Source organism: Geotrypetes seraphini, chromosome 4 (genome assembly GCF_902459505.1).
Source record: "Geotrypetes seraphini chromosome 4, aGeoSer1.1, whole genome shotgun sequence".
Taxonomy (NCBI): domain Eukaryota; kingdom Metazoa; phylum Chordata; class Amphibia; order Gymnophiona; family Dermophiidae; genus Geotrypetes; species Geotrypetes seraphini.
The window spans coordinates 169,571,956-169,587,220 of NC_047087.1; the positions used below are offsets into that span (position 1 = coordinate 169,571,956).

The window sequence follows — 15,265 nt, forward strand, 5'->3', positions numbered from 1 at the left end:
AGGTTTGCAACCTCTCTTATGGTCTGGCAGTCTGAAGAAACAAGCATCTGGATTATTTTACATGCTTATCTGAGGCAGAAATCTTCTCCATTTCCCAGCTGCAGTTTTCAGCTGAAGCAGGCACAGTACCAAAAGAACTGTAGCAGAATTGTGAGTACAGTTTATGGCTGTCTATGGGGAAAATCGGGGAAGGGGTCCCAAAATTGCAGTTTCAAAGGGTTCTGAAGGTAATATTTGGGTCCCCTACCTCCAGAAACCCCCTTTGCTGAATTTTTTTGTGTTTTTATTCAGCTTCCCCGGGTCTTTTTTAAGCACTAAAATGCTGCTGCAGTAGCCATCTTAGATTTCCTGGTTTTGTTTTAAAAACCTCTATCTGCTTCAAAACACCTTGATTTTGTTTAAAATCAATATAGATGGATTCCTCAGGCTGTTTTAACTTGGACTCATGCCATATTTGTTCTGGATGACCGCCATGTTGCTGAGTTGCTCCCATGTTCTACATGATGCAGGGCAAGTGAGGGGGAGCAGAAGTGCAGAGCTTATCCCCCCCCCCACACACACACACACACACATACACTGGTTCCTAGGGCAACAGAATCACAGGTGACTCTGTTTTTGAGTCAAAAATCCCTCCTAGAGCCCTTGGATAGCAACTCAGCAGATTTGGTGAAGCGCAGGTACGCAGACTCCTCTGGGCTCATGAGGAGACAAAGTAAATTACTGAAGGGCTCCTTGGTGTATCCTGGTTTTGTGAGTTCAATCTTCGCAGCCTTTTCTGAATGATCAAAGTCTGCCTGCATCATCTCCGGTCTAACTGGGTGTTGCGCAGGGGGGGGATTTCCCTCTCAGAGCGTACTTCCCCTATATAAGGTTTACCGCAGGAACCAGAGGTCCAGTTGGAGAAAGACCGGGGGTCAGAGTCAATGCCTTTAATCCTTCAGTCTGAATCCTCAGTTTTGGAGGATTCAGGATCTCAGTTAGGGGCTACCAGCCAGAAGTCTGTGGCAGCCTTTGACCAGGTGAAAGACCTGATGGTGTGCTGCCTTTTTAAGCTGGTGGCTTTGCTAGAGGTCATTACAGAATCTTTGTGACCCTGCAGACCTCTTGATACTTAGTTCCTTCAAAGTGCAGGTGGCAGGCCTCATGTGCTTTAGGGCTCTGGAGAAAGTTTTTTTGGCCTTTCTTTATGATATAACCAGATTTTTGAAGGGTGCTTTGCGGCTGCATCTTCCTGGGAGACAGCTATTTTTCTACTTACATGCTTAACATTGTTTTGCATGCCCTCAATAAGGATGAGTACAAGCCCTTACAAGAGGTATCATTGATGGATCGTTACTGTTAAGACATTTTTCTAGTAGCTGTCACCTCAGTGAGAGAGGTTTTAGAGCTGCAGGCTCTGTCCTGCAGAGAGTCTTTCCGCAGGTTTACAGAGACTGGGGTCTCACTATGCACTGGGCCTTCTTTTTGCCAAAAGGTGATTTCAACCTTCTACGTAAATCATGAGGTCCGGCTATCCATGTTCCATTCCACAGGTTTAAAGAAAAACAACCAAGTTTTAGCATTGCTTGATATCAAGAGAGTCTCCGTTATCTCATCTCTCAGATTATCTCTTTGTTCTAATGGAGTTCTAGCCATCTAAAGAGACTGGCTTCTAAGACTCCCATTTCAAGATGGATTTGTATGGCTATTTCTTCAGTGTATATTGGGTGTGGTAAGTGACTACCAATTTCTTTGAGAGTGCACTCTACAAGGAGTGTGGCTTCCTCATAGTCAGAGTCCCAGGCAATTCCACCTGAAGAGATTTATAAGGTAGCTATGTGGTCCACCCTCCAAAGTTTACAGGGTAGATGTGGTGGCACGAATGGTCCCCCTTTCGGGTCCTTGGTGCTGGCAGCAGGCTCATCTGTCCTGCTCTAGACTTTCAGGGGTCTGCTTTGGTATGTCCCACTGGTTCAAGACTTGTATGCCTTTTGCACTAGAAGGAAAGATTAAATTCTTACCTCGATAATCTTATTTCTAGTAGAAAGACATGTGAGTCTTGAAGGCCTACCCTGTTGGTTTTCATTTCGCCTGCTTTCTATCTCAAACAGGTAGGTATTTCCAGCTGTTTGGTTTTCTCCTGCCAGACAGGCCAGGAGAGTGATGAATTAACTCTCTCTTGCAAAAAGGCAAGTGCGAGACTTTGAGAGGTACATAAGTGTTGGTACTGGGTGCACTCAGGTAGGTAACTTGTTTGTTTCCACCTTGTTTTAAATTATATTCCTATTGGCATTGATTGGTGGCATTTTTTATCGTTTCAGAACAGAGCACAATTGGCTTGGCTGGGGCGTTTCCCCACATCCAGCCTTTTTTATTTCTCCTTTTATAGTGATTGTCAATTGCTTTGGTATAAACTGAGGAGCTAGAGCACTGCCCAGTAATGCAGGAGGCGGAGCTGAGAGAGAAAGAAATATAGATGATGTCTTCTACACAACTCGTGACCAGAGATGACTAATCCACTCGTTCAAGACTTATATGACTTTCTGTTAAAAAGATTATCAAGGTAAGAATCTAATCTTCCCCTAGAGCTGCGAGAAATCCATGAATGCAACTTATATTTTATCCTCCATTACCAGAGGAACCATAGAGATGATGGGGGATATTTACAGGTGATGTCTAGAGCAGTGCTGCTGTTCTCTTTCCTGGAGGCACACCAAACCAGTAGGGTTTCCTGAATTACCTTAATTAATATGCATGAGAGATTTGCAAACAACGTGAAACAGGTGCAAATTAATCTTTTGTATATTTGTTGTAGTAATCCTGAAAACCTGATTGGCTAGGTGTGTCTTCAGGTGAGGCTTGAGGATAAAGGCCGACCAAATTTCAGTTTCAGTTACGTTGCTGAAACTAGCCCCAAATCCTTTTTCAGCCTAATTTTGGTTTCACCTTAAAGGCTACAGGCATGGTTTCAGTTTTGACCAAAACTGATCTTGTGTTTTTGATGGAAGCCAAAAAGTTGTTTGTCTCCCTCCCTCCCCCTCCAAACAATTGCCTCAACCCCTTGTCAACTTGTAGGTGCCCCCCTTGATCCTATCTTACAATCCCTTGTGGTCTAGAGATCTAGTCAGGACAGGAGTGATCTCCAGTCAATCTTGGCCATCCTGGCTTTGCTCTCAAAATGCCTGCCATGATCTATGATGCCTCAAGAGATCACAGGCAAGCAACCATTTGAGAGTAGAGCAAGCTAATATGGACAAGAGTAACTAAAGTCTCAGACTTGTTGAGAAGTCCTTGTTAAAATGGCTCTCTCATTTGTCAGGCTGTGCTTGCAATTCCTGGGAGTGAACCGTAATTACAGTTTCTTGTGGGTTTAGCTGAGGGATGCCGACTGCAAGCTCTGACCATCCCCAATGGGATTTATTGTTGTACATTCACACAGCTAATTTTTTTTTGTTTGTTTTTGGTTTCCATTTTGACCAAAACCATGCAAGTTTTGGTTGCAGTTTTGGTTTTGACTGAAAGGACTGAGAGTTTCAGCCAAAACTGAAAAAAAGCACCTATAGGCATTACCAGGGAGTGGTGGAAAGAGGAGCTTTTTAAATTAACCAATGCAACTGCACCAATGCACCAATAGCAGTTGCATTGGTTAATTTAAAAAGCTCCTGAAATGCTGTTTTATTATGATGGTTTTGTGTGTTCAGGCCTAGATTTGGTTCTGAGGACACCAAATACTAAACTAAACTAAATCTTAAGTTTATATACCGCATCATCTCCACGGATGTGGAGCTCGACACGGTTTACAAGAACTTAAAATATAGGAAGAGAAGGAAAAAAAGGTTTACATGAACTTATATATAGGAGAGAAGAGTAAGGGGGGATAGAATTACATTTTTGTGAAAAGCCAGGTTTTCAGTTGCTTGCGGAATAATTGGAGGGAGTCCAGGTTCCGCAGCGGGGTAGTAAGGTCGTTCCAAAGACCTGTGATTCTGAAGAGAAGGGATTTTCCCAGTTTGCCTGCATAGCGAATACCGTGTAGAGAGGGGAAGGATAGTTTATACCTTTGGGCGGGTCTGGTAGAGTCAGAACTCGAGGAATTATAAGATAGAGCATACCTGAGCTATGCAGGAGCATGATTCCAGATAATTTATGACCATGTTCTTTGAGGCTGAAGCTCCTCTTTCCACCAATCCCTGGTAATGCCTATAGGTGCCGACATCTTTGTAAGTGTGTTTTTCTAATCCCCTTTCCATTGTTTTCATTATAAATTTAATTGCAGTTTTTATCTGGCAGTTTCTAATTGGTGTCAGGTCAAAAGCGCGCCGGGACAAAGGCGCACCCAGACAATTGAGCGCAGCGCGTGCCGCCGCACCACTCTAAATTACTGTTTTTAGTGCTCCGACGGGGGGGCGTGGGGGGGGAACCCCCCACTTTACTTAATAGACATCGCGCCGCGTTGTGGGGGGTTGTAACCCCCCACATTTCACTGAAAACTTCACTTTTTCCCTGTTTTTAGGGAAAAAGTTCAGTTTACAGTAAAATGTGGAGGGTTACAACCCTCCATAATGCCGGCACGATGTCTATTAAGTAAACTGGGGGGGGTTCCCCAACAAAATCCCCCGTCGGAGCCCCTAAAAACTGTAATTTAGAGCGGCGCGGCGGTGCGTGCTGCGCTCAATTGTCGGCGCGCGCTTTTGTCTTTCGCGCCGTTGTCTATGAACCCTTCTAACTTGGTTAGAAGTGGAACGGGACCTGGAATATGAAACTTCATTTGCAACTATTCAGATTTATATTCTCCTATTTTCTCATTCTAACCCCCAACAACAAACGTAAGTTTATCATTGCAGTGATGGTCCAGGTCCATGTACCGTGGCTTTCTCTGGAACTGCAACTGACCACCCTTAAAAATAGTGACAATCTCTCGCTTGAGAGGTATTGTGAATTCAGACTCCACAACATCCCCAGCAAGGGCATAATCATCATTGAATGAATCTGGTAAAAAGCCAGGCGCCACTGATTGGTAGAGGTCACCTGCTGCTGGACCAGTTTGGGTTGAAAAAGAAAGATGAGATAGCAGTAAAATTGCTGAAAAGAAGCAAGTGCAGCACACATGCGACACTTACCTCTAACAGTGTTGATTTTGCCCAGTCTTCAAGCGTTCTGCCAGGCAACCTAGCAACAACCAGAGAGGTTAAGCACGTAATCTGAGACTACTGTGGGCTGCAATCTTGTTTGATGATATCACATGGCTCTTATTGTGAGACTTTGATGTTAGGCTGAAATGAAGCGCTTTTGTTGCCAGTTCGCACGGGAGAACATTTGAGAATTGAAACTAGGACCGTGCGGCAACTCCAGCACTGTTTGAGGTAATTGCAGTGTGTGTGTGTATGTGTCGCGTCCACATCCTTTCAGCCTCCAGACTTAAAAAAAGAAAAAATAAAGTATATGCCCTACAAGAAAGGGAAGAGGTGGGGCATGTTTCCTATATGCTCTAATGCACCTCCTCCCTGCAGATCTTGAACATCTCACCTCCACTGTACTTCCCCCTCTCTGTATACTTCAGATACTACTCCTCTACTGCAGTGTCTTCCTTCAGTCTTCTCATAGCTCCCTTCCACTGCATCCTCTCCACTTTTCACTATACATCACACATGTACACCCCCTGCTCTATATACCATTACCCCAGATGCATACATCTACTGAGCCACCTGACCATCAGTCATTGTGTTTAAAAAAATCAAAGGAGCAATTGTTGGGGCTTTTGGGGCTTCCCTAGCTCTTACTTTTTGCCATGTGATTCTTGGAGGTCAGTATTGAACAATTTCAGGGCCAGTAAGTGGATAACTACTGTTTGGGTATCTTGATATCCAGCCAGAAATCTATCCACTTAAAGTTAGAAGTGTGAGATGTTCCACAGTTTGAGACCATCTTTTAACTTGGACTAGGTTAACTGGATAAAGTATCTGGTTGGCTTTAGCTAGTAATATTCAGCAGTGGTATGCTAATTAGATATTTATTTAAAAATGTATACCCCGCCTAAAAACCTAGGCAGTTTCAAAACAACATGCATAATCCTTTTAAAATACATTGCATATACATATAACTGAATATCCAGTTAAAGTTAACTGGATCCAGATAACTTTAACCAGTTATCATTCCACCAAATGTTAGCTTTCCCAGCCTAAAATATTTTTAACCAGAAATAATTTGAGTGTGTATGTTCCAGAACTAATTTCTTCATCTTCTATCCACAGCCAAGCTTTAACTCTTCTGGTTCCTGTTCCAGTTTGTCAGACCCAGGACTCATCACTACTGGCTGGAACATAGGTATACCAATCTAGGATAGTTAATAGAGGAGGAGATTGCACAAGTAACAGCATCCTGTATATATTTCATTTTGTAAAGTCCAGGAACTGGTGCTGCCAAAGACGCTAACACGGGAAAAGTAAACTCCTAGTGTAAAAATACAAAACAAAACAAAAAGCAGAGCATATTCCTTATAATTTTGTTGCCATCTGCGCTAAAAATAATTTTTATAAAAAACAATTTCATTTTCAAACTGGAAGTGGTTATAGGCAGTGACCTCTGACCTCAGCAGGAGCATTTTAATCATCTGCAGTTTGAGTATCTCGGTTTCTTTTCACTTTCTTAGGGTTAGGGTTACCAGATGTCCGGATTTCCCTAGACATGTCCTCCTTTTAAGGACATGTCTGGGGATCCAGGCAGCTTTTCAAAGTCTGGCACTTTGTCGGAATTTTTAAAAACTTCTGCCAACAAGCAACTTCGGGACAGGATTCACGCATGTGCGAATGCAACATGGTGATGATATGCGCATGTGTGTGACATCATCGTGTCACACCAGCGCATAGACGAATGACGTCAGACGTTGCTCATTGCTTGAGCAAGTTGAGGGGGCGGAGTGCAGGGCGGGCCTGGGGGCAAAATGGGGTGTGGCTGGCTGGAATGGGGCAGGCCTGGGGGCAGGGCCATGGTTCCAGATTTTCCGTTTGGAAAATCTGGTAACCCTACACTTTCTGTGAGCAGGAAATGCTACCAAAGATAATTGATTTGTAAGTACAATTTGTCCAATTACATAATGGTCATTATTTGTGCCTGGCAGTTTCTTTTGCTCTTTTTTTTACTGAATAAGAATTGAGCTTTATATATTTATATTTTTACTTTTAGGCTGTGTGGTTTGGAAGTGCTAATTAGTAGGGCTAATGCTAATATAGTCCCTGCAGATATGTGTTGAATGTATTAAGTAAAACATGTCATACTCCTTTTTAATGAACTTTGTTTGGACAGTGTCACAGATTCTCACTTTTCCTATTTTTATATTCACATTATGCATGTTGTTAGTTTTATTATCAAAGAAACAGCTTTTCAAGTACTTATGAATCACTTGAGCATGCGCTTGTGATTTCGGCCATCAACTGTTTTAATTGGAAGTCCTATGTATGTTAATACTTGTTTTCAAATGTGTAATTTTGGTTTTATTTTTATTGTTCATAGGTATTACCCCTAACGCAGCCTGTGGGTCAAAGCAATAGCCAATCAGGGACTTCCTAAGGCTCAGCCCTAAGGAAGTACCTGATTGGCTCAGGTGCCCCATGCCCTTCCCAAGGTGGGGAGCCTGAGCCAAACAGGGCCTTAGGCTCTTCCCCGTGCATCACATGATGCAACGGGGCAGGGCCTAAGGCCTCAGAGTCGTCGCTGGAGTCATTGGACCCATCCTTCCTGCTCCTTTAAAGGCACGGGGAGGGGGGATGGAAAGGGGGTTTGGAATGGGTAGGGGCGTCGGTGGGGGGGTGGCATGAGTGAGTTGGTATCCCTCCTGCAGTTTGTTTATGGGTGGGTGGGCCCGGGCCCGGCGGCCTGACTTTTGATTTAGAAACGGAGGGAGGTGGGCCGGGCCCGGCCAGACCAGACCAGGGGGGGTAACATGGCAGGAGGGAGTTGGCAACCCTCCTGCCTTTTGTGGGGCATCGGCACATTTAAAAAAAATCGCGACTTAAAAAAAAATTTTTTTCTTTTTTTTTACTTTTTTGTCGGGCAGGGAGCTCGTGGTTTTAACCCGCTTTAATCAGCGGGTTAAAACCACGGGCTCCCAGTGCGGGAAGGGCAGGAGAGATCCGGGGTGACATCAGGAAAGTCAGGGTATGCAGATTCGGGGCACAGCTTCGGGGCAGCAGACAGCAGGTTGCGGTGCCCAATCTCTCTTCCCTGCTCCCAGACTCTCCTGCTCTCTGCCGCAGTTCCCCGCAGTGCAGGCCCGCTTTAAACCACGGGCTTGCACTGCAGTGAATGGCGGCAGAAAGCAGGAGAGTCCGGGAGCAAGGAAGAGAGATCTGGGCTGGGCTGAGCCCTGACAGCAGTGACAGGAGGCTGCTTCTCCTTTCACTACTGTCAGGGTGTATGCATGAATGGGGATCGCTCTGGCCGTGGGTAGGGGGGCGTCTTAATGATCGTCCCCATTTGCATGCAGGCCTTTACTGAATTGGTCGGACGGCATGCAAACAGAAATGGATCGCACACAGTTTGGAGGTTTAGTGAATCCTGCCCTTAGTTTCTCCCACTCTTTATTGGCGATTCTCTGCACAAATAGTGTGCATATAATTTGCATGCTATTATGCTGAGAATCACCCGTAAAATAAGTCACTCCCACTATGGGCACTACATTGACTTGCTGGATTTTACCGGTGAGTTTTGAGAATCTTCCTCTCAGAGTTCTGTGACCACTGGAACTGCTTGCTCAAACATCAGTGTAGGGTCATTGGTAGAGGCATGACTGCGGGGGTTGAGCACCCTGAAGGAGAAGAGGGCAGCAGAGGCTGGAGACCTCGAGTCAGATATAGAGCACATTCCCCCGTCCCCCCCTCTATACCCAGTGTCTGTGAATATGCAGATTTTGGTGGGAATGGCAGCTTTGATGGTTATTTATTTATTTATAGCACTTATAGCCCGTTTATTAACTAAGCGGGTAACAGTAGTAGCATATATAATAAAATTAAAAGCAAACATATACAACAACATAATAGACCGAATCTAAACTCTCCACCCCACTTTTATAATCTAGGGTATGCTTGTACAAATGAATCATTTCTTCTAGTGCAAATAGGTGAGACATCTAGACAACAGGGCTATTTCCCCATACTCGCCTGGACTGCAGAAGGAATCCACTCCGGATTTTTCACTCTGCCTCCAGTATACGTCACAGATATGCTTAGTGCCCTCTAGCAGTCTTTTCTTCTGCATGCATGGCTACAGCTGTGTGTGTTCTGCTCTCCTCATTTTTATTATTTTACTTTGACATGGTTTCATCCCCTTTGCGGGTATTTTCACATCTACAGCAATTTGAAGGCTCTGCCTGCTTGTGAATTCAGACTTTGGTCTGTAGCTGACAGGCCGATCCCTTTTGGGTGTCTGATGGCCAGTCTGCATAGTAATCCTTGGAGCTCAGGGACATCCCTGAAGTTGTCTCACCATCCGCTAAATGGGGGTCAAGCGCACACCGTTAGGCGCGCTTAGAAGGCTCAGTAGTGTCTCACAGCATGCCGGCTGCATTTTCGCGCTTCCAGTGGTCCACAGGGGTGGAGGCATTGTCAGACAGTAGAGTCTGACCGGCAGCCCAAAGATCACCTTGGAGAAGGCTTTTCCATCAATGTGGCAGTGAATTTTAGCCAGCTATTAACTCAGAGCTGGAAGAAGGTACAGCCCAGTGTCTCTGACAGGCTCTCACAGCAATTCTGAAAAGTTAATTTTGAGGGGTTTTCTGTGTTTTTAAATGTACCCCTGTGTTTCCCCACCTGAAAAATCCTAAAATCGCTGTTTTTTATTTTCTGGAAGTGTTCATTTTAGTATGAATTCGGTGCCGGTAGCCATCTTGGATTTTTAGCGCTCTTTTTTTCATCTTCTCCCTGCTTCTTCAAAACTCAGTTTTATAGCAGGAAACTTGCTGGGATGGAGTCCTCAGGGTCTCCTCTTGAGAACTTATGTGAAGTTTGTACAAATTTAGTGCTTTTTGAGTATCCTTGCACCATGTGGCAAAGCAAGGGGTGGGGTGGTAGCTACCAGCTCTGCTTACCCCTCACAGAAGCAGGTGAAACCACGCACAGCCCTGCTAGCCTAGTCGCTCTTCTCTGGACCCTTTCGAGTGGTGCTGTGTCCTTCTTCATGTACGGTGACCAGTGCTGGACGCAGTACTCCAGGTGAGGGTGCACCATGGCCCGGTATAGCGGCATGATAACCTTCTCCGATCTGTTCGTGACCCCCTTCTTTATCATTCCTAGCATTCTGTTTGCCCTATTCACTGCCGCACATTGTGCAGACGGCTTCATCAACTTGTCAATCAGAACTCCCAAGTCTCTTTCCTGGGAGGTCTCTCCAAGTACCGCCCCAGACATCCTGTATTCGTGAATAACTTACATGAAACAATAGGTTAGTGGGGAGAAATACAATTTGAAAGAAAGAAAGAACAATTAAGGACAATAACATGGGGAAATGCATGCATGCATGTCGGTAACAAAAATCTTATACACGAATACAGGATGTCCGGTGCAGTACTTGGAGAGACCCCCCAGGAAAGAGACTTGGGAGTACTGGTCAACAAGTCAATGAAGCTGTCCGCGCACTGTGCGGCGGCGGCAAAAAGGGTGAACAGAATGCTGGGAATGATTAAGAAAGGGATCACAAATACATTGGAGAAGGTTATCATGCAGCTTTACTGGGCCATGGTATGCCCTCACCTGGAATACTGCATCCAGCACTGGTTGCCATACATGAAGAAAGACACAGTACTACTCGAGAGGGTCCAGAAAAGAGTGACTAAAATGGTTAAGGGACTAAAGGAGTTGTCGTGCGGTGAGAGATTAGAGAAACAGGGCCTCTTCTCCCTTGAAAAGAGGAGACTGAGAGGGGACATAATTGAACCATTCAAGATAATGAAGAGAGTAGACTTAGTAGATAAAGACAGGTTGTTCACCCTCTCCAAGGTAGAGAGAACAAGAGGGCATTCTCTAAAGTTAAAAGGGGATAGATTTCATACAAACATAAGGAAGTTCTTCACCCAGCGAGTGGTAGAAAACTGGAACGTTCTTCCGGAGGCTGTTATAGGGAAAAACACCCTCCAGGGATTCAAGACAAAGTTAGACAAGTTCCTGCTGAACCAGAACATACGCAGGTAAGGCTAGTCTCAGTTAGGGCACTGGTCTTTGACCTAAGGGCCGCCATGTGAGTGGTCTGCTGGGCACGATGGACCACTGGCCTGACCCAGCAGCGGCAGTTCTTATGTTCTTATGTTCACAGCATCTATGCTCACTTTTTAAATAAAAAGGTTTCCTGCCCTGAACAGCTGAGTGGCTGGAGGCTGCTTTTGGGACTTCCCCTGCCTCTCAACTGTTCAGGTTTTCCCTACCAGCTCTGCGCATGTGTGAGAGTCGCTCTCACAGCCATCAGTTGGACGGGAGAGACAGGGATTATGACGAACCTCCGCATGAATCATTTGCATGTAAACTTTTTAGTTCATCAATAGTTCTTTTTGTATCGACCAAAAAATCAGATCGGAGAAACTATCTTTCCGATCCTCTTTAGTACATCTAGGCCCCAGTCTTTAAGTTTCTGCTAATGGAACACTTTAGGAATTATAATTATATTTGTTTTATGCCTTTATATAGCTCCACACTGTACCTTCAGATACCTATAGTGAATATGGACATTTGCCAAAATGCCTTCATTCTGGTGCTATTCTGTCACGTGTTTTGGCAGTGTTGGAAGGTGTACGATTTTTGGTTGTATCTTATTCAAATCCTATATCGCATGTGGAACAGGACTATACAGGTTAAATCATAACTTCATTTTGAGTCCAATGGCTTAGCCTAACCCGGGGGTCGGCAACCCGCGGCTCCAGAGCCGCATGCGGCTCTTTTACACCTTTGCCGCGGCTCCAGTAGTGTGTCACGTGGGCCGGAGTCTTTCAGTGGCTGCGGCGCGCTCCTGAAGAATGGGAGGCGCGAAGGATGACGTGCCGCCGGACCAATCAGCAAGCAAGGCTTTCATCTGTGTACGTGCTGAGCTCACTGCTCAGCATGGCTATTTCCCGCCGCGACGCCGGACTTGTAAGCTGCATGCCTGCATCGCCAGAATTTAGGTAGGCTGTTTTCATCCCCGTGGGAGTCTCTCTCGTGCAGCAGCAGCGATCGACACAAGCTTCTGACGTCGGGGCCTACCCTCTGCGAGTCCCGCTTGTTTCAACTTCTTTTTCCACAAAGGCGAGACTCGTAGAGGGAAGGCCTCAATGTCGGCAGCTTGTCTTGATCACCGCTGCTGACGAGTTGCTGAAGAGAGCCGCGGAGCAGGGGGGTGTTGCCAGGTGCAGGTAGAAGGGAGAGGGCCAGATGCAGGACTCGTGGGTGAGGGAGGAGAAGAGAGAGAGAAAGAGAGAGGGGAGGGAAACAAAAGGAAATATTTCATACTGGGCTGGGCCTGAGTGGAGGGAGGGTGGAAAGATTCTAGCTACAGGGTGCAGTAACAAAGGAAAAGGGGGGGGAAAGCTGAAAATGGAGATAGTGACACAAAGAAGAGAAAGGGTAAGCAGGACCTACTGAATAAGGATAGAGATACAGAGGGTTCATGAAGAGGAGGTGAAATAGAGACATAGAAGTAATGCTGAAAAAGTGGAGGGGGTGAGATAAAGACATTGAAAGGGCAAATGGTGAACATGGGGTAAAGACAAGGACAGAGACAAATGAAGATTCTGAAAAAGTGGTGAGATAGGGATATAGTGAGATGGACACAAAGAAGGGTGATGCTGGAAAATAGGTGGAATGGTAATTCTGACAAACACAGAAGGGAAATGCTGGATCAAGGAGAGATGGGGCTCAGGCTGGATGGAATGAGGAGAAATGCCTTGTTGGCCCGGAACTTCCTCTCCTACGTCAGAACTGACGTCAGGAAGCGGAATGCTGGTCAGCGCGACGCTTCTGCAGGGAAAGCTTGGGACGGCAGTGGCTTGGGGGCTATTCCCCGATAGCGGTGGCAGCAAACCGAGTGGCTTGGGGAAGGGCACGGAGAAAGAAAGAAAGGGGGCAGACAGAGACAGAAAGAAGGGGGAACAGGGAGACAGAAAGAAAAAGTTGGGGGAGAGAATGAGGTCTGGAGGAGAGGAAACATACAGGAGGCTGAAAGAAAGGAAGAAAGATTGGATGCACAGTCAGAAGAAGAAAGTGCAACCAGAGACTCATGAAATCACCAAACAGCAAAGGTAGGAAAAATGATTTTATTTTCAATTTAGTGATCAAAATGTGTCTGTTTTGAGAATTTATATCTGCTGTCTATATTTTGCACTATGGCTCCCTTTTACTAAACCGCAATATCGTTTTTTAGCGCAGGGAGCCTATGAGCATTGAGAGCAGCGCGAGGCATTCAGCGTAACTCCCTGTGCTAAAACCTACTATTGTGGCTAATTACATGGGGGGCCTGGACTCTGGCACATTATATGGGGGGCCTGGACTCTGGCACATTATAGCCCTGATGTGCAGACACTGTGCACTGAGGTTCAGGAGCAAAAATCCCATTAACCAGCTAAATTAAATATTTTAATTAGCTATTAATGTGCAAAAATATATTTTACATTGTTAAGTGAAAAAGTCCTTTTTTTCTTCAGATTGACAGCTAACTGTATGATCCTGTATATAGCATTAAGATAAGAAACAATATATGCAGTGTTAGATTTGTTTTATAATGGTTTTGCGGCTCCAAGTTTTTTTTCTTTTCGAAAACGGGTCCAAGTGGCTCTTTATGTCTTAAAGGTTGCAGACCCCTGGCCTAACCAATCTCTAAAGCTATGATTGGTTTCATTAGGTATCTTGAATATTGCTACAGTGAGAGGCCAGGCTTTCCAGTGAGTCTTTAGTTGGGTATTGAACTTCCTATGGTCAGCAGAAATCTTAATGACTGGGGGTGCCATTCAGCAAATTACATATAATTGGAAGGATTGGAAGAGATTAAATTATAACTTTTGGTGGAATTCTTTATGCCATATCTATAAAATGGAAAGATTTATTGCTTTACAAAGGGGATACTTTAAGAAATTTCAGGATGTGTGGAAACCATTAACAAAATATTGTAAGGATTAAGTAAAATTATTTCCCTTTTAATTATCAGTTCAGGATATAGGGAGGGGGGTATTTTTCTTATTACATATATTATATAATAATGGAAGATATAGATGGGAGGGATGGGAAAGGGGAAGGGATAAAATTTATATAATGTACCAATGATTGTTTATAAGTGATATATTTATTGTTACTGTGAATGAATATATTTTACACTTAATGTAATTTTGAAAATGAATAAAGAATATTAAAAAAAAGAACTTCCTATGGTCTTTAGTTGGGTATTGAACTTTCCCTAATCTTTCTTTTGCTTAATGTGTAGCCTCTGGTGCAGTCCAGTTGAGTTGGGGTAGAGGGTGTTAGGTAGGATTGGGGGGAGGTTGTTGTTGATTTGTCAATTTGTTAAAAGAGGTGGGTATTCTTGCTGATTTAGGATCGTTTTGTTCAGAATATAATTGCCATACTGGGACAGACCGAAGGTCCATCAAGCCTAGCATCTTGTTTCCAGCAGTGGCCAACCCAGGACACAAGCACCAAGCTAGATCCCAAATAGCAAAACAGATTCTATGCTGCAGTGGATTTCCCCAAGTCATCTCAATAATGGCCTATGGACTTCTCTTTTAGGAAATTATCCAAAGCTTTTTTAAAACCCGCTAAGCTATCTGATCTCACCACATTCTCCAGCAACAAATTCCAGAGTTTAACTACATGTTGTGTGAAGAAATATTTTCTCCGGTTTGTTTTAAATCTACTACTTAGCTTCATCCCATTTCCCCTAGTCCTAGTATTTTTGGAAAGAATGAACCAACGATTCACATCTACCCTTTCCACTCCACTCATTATTTTATAGACCTCTATCATATCACCCCTGAGTCATCTCTTCTCCAAGCTGAAGAGCCCTAGCCACTTTAGCCTTTCCTTATAGGGAAGTCGTCCCATCCCTTTTATCATTTTTGTCGCCCTTCTCTGCAGCTTTTCTAATAAGGTGCTTTGATGCAATTTTGATGTTTTGCCTTGATACTTGCTTAATAAATATGATTTCAAGTACAATGAAAGTTATGAACATAAAAAGATAAGAATAGCCATACTGGGTCAGATCAATAGTCCATCTAGCCCAGTGTCCTGTTTCCACAGTGGCCAATCCAAAAACCTAAATAGTAGCAACATCAAGTTTTTTG

General features: G+C 44.4%; 1 protein-coding gene across 5 annotated transcripts in view; it reads left to right on the forward strand.

Moving 5' to 3' along the window:
* The window catches only part of WDR59 (WD repeat domain 59), a 256,257-nt gene that overhangs the window by 205,819 nt on the left and 35,173 nt on the right, over positions 1-15,265 (forward strand). For all 5 annotated transcript variants that reach the window (XM_033943868.1, XM_033943869.1, XM_033943871.1 and 2 more), the window contains one exon: positions 6,231-6,303. In XM_033943868.1, the coding sequence (XP_033799759.1) occupies positions 6,231-6,303 (73 nt within the window). The remainder of the gene's footprint in view (positions 1-6,230; positions 6,304-15,265) is intronic.